We start from the raw sequence: 11124 nt of genomic DNA, 5'->3' as shown, positions 1-11124 counted from the left end.
AAACCCGCCAAGGTCTTATCTTCTTTACCTAGAGAGATGGCCTTGAAGGTGAAATTCTACTCATGCCCCCTCCCAACCTTTTAAAGCAATACACAAGTTTAACATATGAAATGGCTACTTCTTTATCTCTTGTCAAGCAATAGCATTCGATGTTAGCAGCGTTGAAAAAATAACTGTTTGTAATGTCTTATTTTAACTTAGCAATAATTTGGATAAAATATAACTGCCACAATCAAGTTCACTTATTATTTTTCATTATTAGATTCTCCTTCAAGTTCATCTCAGGTCTTAGAATGATGATGTAACATTTGGGGACAAAGATGCAGCCAAGTAAGCCCAGGCTGGAGGTCAGGATGGAGAAGATCTGCACAGCCACCATGTATTTTCCTTTGGTGCTTAGGTAGGCAGGGACAAAAGAAACCCAAACACTGCAGAAGAGCAGCATGCTGAAGGTGATCCACTTGGCTTCGTTGAAGGCCCCTGGTAGTTTTCGGGCTAGAAAAGCCACCAAGAAACAAATGAAAGCCAGAAAGCCCAAGTAGCCAAGGGCAGAATAGAACATGATGACTGAACCTTCATTGCATTGCAGTACAATCTTCCCTTTTTGGGAATACAAGTCAGAATCTGGGAATGGGGGAAAGATTCCCAGCCATATGAAACAGATGCCCACCTGAACACCAGAGCAGGAGAAGATAATGAAATTGGCCAGAGATTTCCCCAGCCATTTCCTCATTTTGCTGCCTGGCTTTGTGGCCAGAAATGCCATCACCACCATGATAGTCTTGGCCAGCAAGGATGACACAGCAACTGAGAAAACAACACTGAAGGCAGTTTGTCGAAGAAGGCAGGTCACTTTCTTGGGTTGACCAATGAACAGAAGGGAAGTCAAGAAGGAAAGCAAGAGAAAGATCAGAAGAATGTAGGTGAGATCACGGTTGTTAGCTTTGACTATGGGAGTTTCTCGATATTTAATAAAAATTCCTAGAACTAAGACAGTGATAAGAGACAAAAAAAGGGCAGAGACAGCTAGGATGAGACCTAGGTTTTCTCTGAAGGACAGGAAAGTTATAACTTTGGGGACACACTGATCCCGCTTCTCATTGGAGAGATGGTCATGTGGACATTTTGCACATTGGGCTACATCTGAAAAACACAACGAATTTTTAAATAGTGATTCAATGGTATTCCACGCATCATGACCAACTGACAAGAAGCAGGATGTAGATAAAGCAATGAAGTTTTTTTCTCTCTATTTTTTTAAAAATGATATGATTAGAATAATGAAATGCAAGGGAAAAATGCTTACTTACTAAGCATGAATAAAGTAGATAATTATGTTTATGGAAAACATTCCTCTCTTCCCTTTTGTTGTTTCTCCAAGCTGTGAGCAGAATAAACACACACACAGAGAGAGACACACAGACACACACCACTTCCACATATAATCTATTTGTTTCTGTGTTTGTGTTTTACTTTAAAGTGTAAAGATTCTTGCTGGCATCTGATATTAGTTTTGATTCATCTCACAACTTTCTGATTAAAAATCATGTTCTAAAGCTTATATCCTGCTGTGCAATGTGTTCCACATACGAGACCTATTTTTTAAAAAAAAGTTACTTAAGCTTCATCACAGATTCTGTAGATCAGTGTTTCTCAACCTACACAACATTAAGACGTGCACTTCAATTCCCAGAATTCCTCAGCCAAAATTCCCCAATTCCCTGAATTCCATGACTCCCAAGGAATTCTGGGAGGTCATGTCCACATGACTTAATGCTGCCAGGAATCAATGCTGTAGGTATTTGTGACATTGCTGCATATTCTCCAAAGTGACCTCCCAATCTGACATCACTGACAAAATATCTATTTTTCCAATTCTCTCCTAAATTTGTTCTTGCAATTGCCAGAAAAAATATCTTACTAGAATTTGAGGTTAGGTTTGTTTTGTATAGGTGTTTCAAATGCTGTCATGTTTCTTAAGGTCTCTCAATATTTTTCAAGATTGCTTGTTATTGTTTCAGGAACTTGTGAAAACATCCACCATGGTGAATTTTACCTTCACTGAACAGTTCTTGCAGTGTTTTTAGTCTGTTTCTTGAATATAATGGTATATTGGTATACGAGAACAAATCTTGCTAATACCAGAGCCGTGGTGGTACAGTGATTAGAATGCAGTATTGCAGGCTAAATCAGCCCACTGCCTGGAGTTCAATACTGACCAGCTCAAGGTTGAATCAGTCTTCCATCCTTTCAAGGTCAGTAAAATGAGGACCCAGATTGTTGAGGGGCAATATGCTTAGAGCATGCTGTAAAGCACTATGAAGCAGTAAATAAGTCTAACTGCAATTCCTATTGCTACCATATTATCCTTAGAATAAAAGACTGGTGCTGCTTTTTTGTTCTTGAATTACCTACCTTCCTGCACAGAGATGGTTCCTTCCATACATGGAGAACAGTCATAGCAACAAACTGGTTCTCCCTCTCTCATCAGCTTGGTATATCCTGGGAGGCAACGTTCCGTACACCTAGAAAAGGGGACCTTCTGAACAGAAAAAAATCAGAGAAATGTATGAATGAGGGGATTACTTTTAAAAATGGAAGTGAGCACCAAAGTGGGTTCATGAACTCAAGAGGGTACTTTCAAGATCTTTTCCCACATACAATTAAAATATGTTTGTTTCAGTGAAATTTCTCCACTAACAATTTCATTTTAGCAGGCTATGATCTCAGAGTTCCCTTAATGTTCAGAAAGAGCTGCTGACTCTCCAGTCCAATCATCATTATCCTAGGATTATTCTGCATTTGGGCTTCAGATCCTGTCAGCTTCAGCCAACTGGTCAAAGATACAAAACTGTGGAAAGTCTAGTCCAAAGCATGGAAAGCAAAAGGTTACTTCGTCTTGTCTTAGCAATTGCTAGAACACCATCTGTCACAACATTTCCTCTGCCTTCTTACAATACGTATTTCTTAGATCTCAATTTACTATCAACTCAGTCTCAAAGAAGACTCCAGTTCTGAAAAAACATTGAATGATTCAATAGAAGAAAATCTGTGTAACTCAGGGTTGAATTGTAAATTCCTTGATGTTCTCTGGTTTTGACTGCCTGTTTGCAGATATTTCATTACTTGAATAGATAACATTATCAGTGCTATCATCAGGCATTGATGATGTTACTTAGTTGGGAAATTAACCAGTGAAATTACCTGCAAACAAACAACCAAGCTCAGAGAACACCAAAGATTCCACTGAATAAAATGCCCTACCGTAAGTCCCTCAGTGTCAAAGACCAGTTCACTGGTTTGTGATGCTCCTAGGTTTCCTTACATGCTACAAACAGCTTTGGGATAGCCAACAACATGTTTTCCGTTCTACATCACAACAATGCTGGTATTCCCATCATAAGCAATAGATTTTTTAAAAAAGTATTCTATTAGTTTTCTATCATTACAATTCATTTGTGCTTAATGAACAATGTGTTGTCTGGGTTGATTTTTGCCTAGACATAATGGTTAAATTCTTACTCTCTGTCCCGCTTTTCCAATCATTGATAAAAAATAAGTTCTATATTTGGAAGTATTCTGTATCTTCTTTTCCATTGATTCTCAATGTGAGTCTGTCCATTTCTGCACAGTCCAATATTTTCTTAATTATTGCTTACTTTGGTGGTGTTATCTCATTTTTCCAGTGCCGTGCAAACACAATCCTTGCTGCGGTTAATACATGTAATGTTAAATATACATTTTGTTTATCAAACTTTTCTGGCATTATGCCTAGTAAAAAAAGTTCAGGTTTAAAATTTGCATGTTTTCCTAACACCTTTTCTCACCAAGTATGTATTTTAGTCCAATTTTTTTTTTTTTTGCTTTTACACATGTCCACCATAAGTGATAATATGTACCGGGATTTTGATTACATTTCCAACATTTGCTAGACATATTTTTAAACATTTTTGCTAATCTAAGAATAGTAATTTCAGTCAAGAATCTTTTCAATCTCTCTGCTATTATTGAGGCAAAAAATTATAATCCACATCTAATAATGATTTTGGACTATAATTTTTTATCTGTGTCAAATCTGAATCTTCTCTTGATATTAAAGTAATACTTGCTTCCATCCATGTGTTTGGTAGTTTGGCCTCTAATAATACCTCGTTACACACTTCCTTCATTGGTAGACTTAATGTATCTTGCAGACATTTGTAAACCTCTGCTGGTAGCCCATCCGGTCCTGGGGTTTTATCGTTTTTCTGGTTTTTTAATAGCTTTTATCACTTCCATCATTGTAATTTTTCCATTTTATATATTTTTTAGGTTTTCTTGTATTTTTGGTAGGTTTGCATTTTCAAAGTATTGTATCATTTTTTCTCGAGAAATTCCTTCTATATAATTTTTCATAAAAGTCTTTCTTTTTTTAATTGCATCAGTTTGGAATTGTAAGTCACCCTTCTCATCTTGTAGTTTATTATCAGTCTCTTCTCTCTTTCTTTTTTCAGTTTATATGCCAACCACCTTCTTGGCTTGTTTGCATTTTCAAAAACATTTTGTTTTACCCTTTTTATTTGTAGAGCCAATTCTTCTGACTCTATTAAATTTAATTTATGTTTCACTGTCTCCATTTGTCTTTTCACAATTTTCTTTTCTTGATGTATTTGTAATTCTAATTCCAGTTTCTTCAATTCTTCTCTTAGTGCTGTAAATTGTTCTTTTTTTCTTTGTTCTTTTTACCCATATATGTTATAGCTCATCCTCTAAAATATGCTTTGGCTGTGTCCCATGTATTCTGAATTTAAATCTCTTCCTTTTTATTTTTTTTAAAGAAAAACTCAGTTTCCTTTATTGATAACTCTACAAAGTGTTTCTCTTTTAACAAGGATTGATTCAAACTCCATCTTGATTTCTTCTTTACCTCTTTCTGGGTCAGCTTTATTGGATTATGGTCTGCCCAAATGTTAGGTTTTACCTCAATCTCATATATATTACTACTTAGCTCGACTTCCGGTGGCTCCGCGGCGACGGAGGGAGCCTTCCCGGGCTGCCCGCGGCTCAGCTGGTGCTTTTTCGCCTGAAACAGCGCCGATCAGCTGTTCGGGCGAATCTGAAGCCCCCTCCTCGGGAGAAGAGGAGGGGGTGAGCCCCCAGGTGGGGGTTGAGTTCTCCGGGGCCGCCTGAGCTTGGAGCTTGGGCGGCCGAAGGATTGAACTCCCCCGTAGCCTGGGCTGCTCCCAGCTGACCAGCGTCTCTGCTCCGGACTTTATGGAGCAGAGCCAGGCGTCTGCGACCATCCCTGCTTGAAGGAGAGACTATGAAAGGGAAAGAGCAGGCAGAGCAGTACAAGAGGGAAAGATGAAGAGATGAAGAAGATTTTATTTTACTCTCAAGCTTGATGGACTTTGTTTAAAACTTAAAGTGAAAGTGCGTCACAATTGTAAGTAAAAGATGGCGGCTAAACCTCCCCCTAGAACTTTTCGGAGTGCTGGAAATTCTCCGGTGCAACAACAATCATTGCTGCAGGCGTTGCATTCTCCTGATGTATTGACATCGAAGGATCTTGAAAAACATACCCAGTTAATTTTGGAGTCAATGGGTGTTAAATTTCTACAGATGGAGGAGAAATTGGAGAAATTGGAGCAGAGAATGGAAGAAAGGATGGAACAGAAACTTAGAGAAATGAAGGTAGACATTTTGTCCTCAGTGCAAAAAGTTGCTAAATGTGTGGAGGTGCTGGATGATCAAGTGCAAGACTTGATTCAAAAGAATGCTTTATTAGAAGCAAAAGTATTGGAAATTGAAGATTTAAAAGACAAAATTGACAGTGAACAGAGCTTGGCCCAATTTTACCAGATGCAGTTTGCTGTGAGAATTAGAGGCCTAAAAGAGGATATTAAGGAAGATTTAAAGCAGCTGGTTTCTGAGGCTTTTGAGGGAGTATTGAACCATCCAGCATCTGAATTAAAACAAGGTATGGACAAAGTGTTCCGTGTGAATTCGTGGATTGCTAAACAGAGAAAGTTGCCTAGAGATGTGGTGGTTTATTTTGTAAAAAGGGAAATTAGAGATGAAGTTATACAAGCTGCCTACGATACCAAAGTTGTGATTGCTGGTCAACAAGTTTTGGTTTTAAAAGAAATTCCTCCAAAGATTTTAAAGAGAAGGAAGGATTTTATATTTCTTGTGCAAGAGCTCAAGCAAAGAGATATAAGGTTCAGATGGGAGATCCCAGTTGGGTTGAGCTTCATGTATGATGGCAAAAGATACTGTTTGAGTAATGTGAAGCAAGCGCATGATTTTTATAATAATGTCTTGGAAGTAACCCCATCAACACTTCTGGAAGCTGCAGAGGGATCTGGAGAAGGAGAACATCAAGAGGATGAAGATGCACAGATAGACGAGAAGGGTACAGGAGGAGTTCAAGCTGCAACTCTTTTGGATGATCTTAGAGAACAGAGGGTGACGCGTGCTGCCTTAAAACGCTCAAAAAAGAAAAAAAAATAAGACCAGTAGAAATCTATGGAACTTCCACAAAATATTTATAGCTAAGTGGTAGTTGTGTTTTTTTTTAAAAAAAAAAAGGTTTTGGGATGCTATGTATGGTAATAGATTTTTTTTTTAATTTGGAATTAATGGACAACTTACTACAGAGGAAGAGGAAGAAAGTTTTGTGGGTTAATGTGGGTTAATTTGTGTAAGAACTATTTATTAATGTGCAAATGAGAATATGTTAAGGTAATAGTGAATTGTGGAAGAACATAGATGGGAATGATGCTAGTTTTCTTTTATTTTAGTTTTTTATATATATTTAGTATTATTAAGGATTGGTTTACTATATACAAGCTAGAGAGTGATGGATTTTAGAGTTTATAATTGTTAGTATATGATTGTTTATGATTGCCTTTTAGATATATACCTTGTATTTTGCTCTGGGAAGTCGGGGGGGGGAGGGGGGAGGAGGGGAAGTGGAGGGGGGGAGGTAGGGGAGGGAGGAGGGGGAGGGGGAGGGGGGGAGATAGGGGGGAGGTAGGGAGGGGAGGAGGGAGGGGGAAGGGGGGTTTTTTTAAAGGAAAATTGTATTTTATAAAACTTTTCAATAAAAAAAAAATATTACTACTTAGCTCAGGGGACATCCATATCATATCAATTCTAGGCCAAGATTTACTGTATGTCTATTCAAATAAAATGTGTACTGGGTCTTTTTAGGGTTTCTTTCTCTCTAAGTATCCTGTATGGAAATTTCTTCTGCCATTCTGTCTTTCTTCCTTTTCCCCTCCTTTGCTCCTTCTATAATCTAATTTTCTATCAACAATTGTATTAAAATCTCCTATCAAGCAAACGTTTTGGTGTTCCATTTCCATTATTTTCCTGTTATGTATTCCAGAGAATAGTGTTCAAAAATGATAGCTAGAAACAGGATCTTCTCATCCAGTTCCACGACATGCTGTTATTGATCCTCTTGTAGGGCTAGTCCTCACCCTTCCCAGCTGTCAGTAGCTCTTGATCAGACTACATGAATGCAGTCTGTCCTTCTTCTGTCAGTTTGGAGGGATTTCCTTGGATCAAATAGGCTAACTGACATTTGCCCATTATCAATGAGGGTTTCCTCCTTTGTTGTCGCCTCTCCGGGGCAACCTTTGGCCCGGCAGAAGGAAATCAGCTGTGGGGTATGGAGCTCTCCTCTCTCCACATCTATATCGCTATGATGTCAAACTGGATATCTCTTATCATAAAAATAGATCTTTTGATAGGAACAGGAGAAATAGTCTCCTTCAACCTATCCTTTTAGCTGTGGTGACTCTCCATATAAGTTAAAAGACTGATAAACCACAAAATCACATGGATAGATAGGAACAGGTGAACAATAAAACCCACATAGAGGCAGACTTGGTTACCTTGTTAAAAGATGTTGGCCATATGATGGCGCTCTCATCGACTGAGATCTTGATGTCTGAAGAGACTTCTTTTTCAATATTCCCAATTATCACCCCAGCAGCAGATTTGTTGGGAAATACTGCCCAGTCCACGATATTAAAGTCAGCAGTGGAAATTCCATACTCATCCAAATAAACGTCATTTACAGAAAAATTGTAAATCTGGAAGTTTCTTAGAAATGGATGGAGCTGAAAAGACATGGAGAATCATCCTTGCAATGTATACATTCTCATTTGAGCACTAAGTCAAAACAGAGGTACTTTTTCGCAGCGCTTCTGTATGCAAATGTGGTAGGAAGATTCTATTTTTCTCTCTAATTACCTCTCTCCCTCTCTTTCTTTCCCACTCCCATTGTTTCTCCCAGGCTCTTTCCACTCTTTCTGTCTCTCTGTCTATGTCTGTCTGTCTCTCCCTCTCACACACATACAGATCTTTTTAGTTTATTATTTTAGCCTGCTCTGCTTGATGAAATTGGTAATCTCAGATTCCAAACATGTTGTGCAACAATGATGGAAGTTCAGTAGAACATGATGGTTATTGTCCCATCCTACTGCTTATTTATTCAGCAACTGTGAAAAGAACCTTCCAGTCTCTTCAGAAATCATAACCTATTCTCACAAGCATCCTCAATCAGCACACCAGGCTTAATCTAGAAGATTCAGCAGCATAATCTATCTGTTTCTCTCTCTCTAAAATGTCTCATCTTGTCAGAACAAATATTAGAAACAGGCAATTGTTCTTGGGTTATCCCCATCATCTCTGCTTATCTTTATGATAACATGTAAGAATTGAAAGGGAACCATTATTAAAATATTGAAGAAGCATTACATGCCACGGTTGAACCATCTGGAGTGTCTGGTGGTCCCCAGAAGGCATCCTCCTCTTACTCGTTTGGGAGGAAAAGGCAGCACTGGAGACTGATGCCACAACCTGGATTGTTGTGGAAATACTGGAGCCATCCTCAGACAAGATTCTTGCAACCAGATCTGGGGATGGGATTTCCCAGGTCTCTTTTTCCAGGCATGTGATCCAAACTTTCTTAGACAACAAAGGGCTTGAATAAGAACACTGAAATGCTTCCTTCCCAAACTTCCCTGTAGCAGAATAATGTGAATTAAAATCATAATATTGTGTCCTTTTCTTTGCCTTAGTTGAGAAGGATAATAAAAGATGGTTATGCTGGAGATTAACCAATTGGTAAAATAATCTCACATTTAAATCTGACAAAGCTGTAGCAATCCATATTTTTCCCTCAAACAGGATTTTTGTCTTTTCAATGTTTTTTATTAGTACTGCTAGTATTAATGAGGACTGAGAGTCCAACTGACAAACAATACTTTTCACTTTACTGTCACTAAAATATTGAAGGATGTACTTATCCCTCCCTGATCTAAGAACCATGGGTAAGCTTTCTGAGAAGGCAACACAGACACCTTTCCTTAAGGCTTCTGGCACAAAGGTTCTTCTGAACTTTTCTCCGCTTTCATTGTCCAGAGCAGTGAGGCCAATCCACGTCCATCGGAAATGCAGGAGCAACTTGATAATTGCCAAGTGAGGAGGTTCTTGTTTTGGACTCACTCGGTAGAAAAAAGGGAAATGGTGTTTCTGCTCTGGAATGTGGCTGATGACCCCATAGTTGATCTAAGGTGAAACAGAAGAGATGGTTGATTGCTTTGCTCTTAAGGACAAAAATAAGCCCTTACCTCTAAGGGGTTTTTTTTTTCTGATGCTAACCCACTACTCACATATCAGCTGGTCAATTATATTCACCAAGTTATACAACTGCACAGAACTATTCATTACATATACGGTTTTCTTGTCCTATTCTTTTTTTTTTCCTTTCCCCAATAACAAATTGCTGTATTACACTGTTTCTCTTTTTGCTGTGCTCTTTCATTGTAAAGGCTTTAAAAATATATATAATTTGATTTGCTTTGATCATAAATTGGGGACAATGGAACGTCAAGTGAACGCAGCAGGAAGAAAAGTGTCAACTGGGTATGTTTTTATTGTCTTTAGGTGCAAATAGGAAAAAAAACTCTCTTAAAGTAATATTTGCCTATGTTATTTTCATTCCAATCCTTAGAGATTTTGTTTGGAATTGGTTGGAATAAGGGTGAAAAGATGTTTTTTTTCTCCCAAGACTGCAGTGACCAGAAGACAGGGAGAAGAGGCAGAAGGGTGGGAAAAGAGGATGCAAATTCCATGCAAAGGATGATTGACAGCACTTCATTTGAGCTATGGGTGGAGGTTCGTTCAGTTGAAAAATCTCTTTGTAACCTGTGTATCTTTAAAAAACAATCAAGATATACAATGATGTAAGAATGAAGAAAGGTATTTGAATGCCTGATGAAAATAGAATAGTTCAGGCGTCCTTTAAGCTCTGTCATCTAAATCATTTTATTTATGACCTGACCCCTTTTGGACTATCATTAGACTTTACAAAATGAAATTAGCTTCAGTGTTCATTCCTACTTGTGGAATTTTGTAGATGCCCAGCATAGTTGAAATGGAAGGAAAGAGCTCCGAATCGGTCCCTTCAAGCACAGCCAGAAGATTATTTGGTCTTCCACAACTGTAGTTTGGGACATTCTCCTGCCCTGTAGACAGCAAGTCCATCATGACCTCGTATGTTATCCTTGCATTGAAAAAGTTCTCATAGATGCTGTAGCCCAGGGTGATGTTGGGTAGCAGCTTTGGATTCTGGTTGATCTCATGAGTGGCAAAGAAGAAGGGCAGGACGTGCCAGAAGCTCATACTCTGCATACTGCAAGATAAGAGACTGCAGTTGGCTTTCATCTTCAATTCATAGAATCACATCATATTTCCTGAAGCTGTTCCTTTAAGGACATTTATAACTAATCACTTGGATTGCTGTATTATAAGTCTAGTGCACAGGTTTGACAATCTAACGATCTGTAACCCAGGATGATGTTTGGTAACAGCTTTGGATTCTGATTGATCTCATGAAGGGGAAAGCAAGAGAAGATCAGACCAAAAGCTCAATCCCTATTTTGTACTGCAGGAAATATTCTCAGAAATTCACTCTCTAATAAAATAATGTAAGATGCCTGTATCATTCATTTCTTGGACCTTGCCAGGAGATGGACTTCTTTGGATCTTGCTATTAGAAGGACAGTCCTATTGACCACAAATGACTTTCTTTCCAATGGTTTTCTTCAGGCTCAAAATCATCCCAAA

At 38.4% G+C, this 11124-nt stretch overlaps 1 protein-coding gene across 1 annotated transcript; it reads right to left on the bottom strand.

The window, feature by feature from the left end:
- Positions 1-238: 238 nt before the first annotated feature.
- On the bottom strand, positions 239-10680 carry LOC310634767 (vomeronasal type-2 receptor 26-like; the record flags this gene model as incomplete). Its single annotated transcript, XM_083353303.1, has 5 exons — positions 239-1143; positions 2416-2542; positions 7884-8111; positions 9136-9564; positions 10399-10680. 5 exons carry the CDS (start codon positions 10678-10680, stop codon positions 239-241), a joined length of 1971 nt encoding a protein of 656 aa, XP_083209429.1.
- Positions 10681-11124: the final 444 nt, after the last annotated feature.

This window comes from Vipera ursinii, assembly GCF_947247035.1.
Source record: "Vipera ursinii genome assembly, chromosome: 2".
NCBI lineage: Eukaryota > Metazoa > Chordata > Lepidosauria > Squamata > Viperidae > Vipera > Vipera ursinii.
This window is presented reverse-complemented; position numbering and strand designations above follow the sequence as displayed.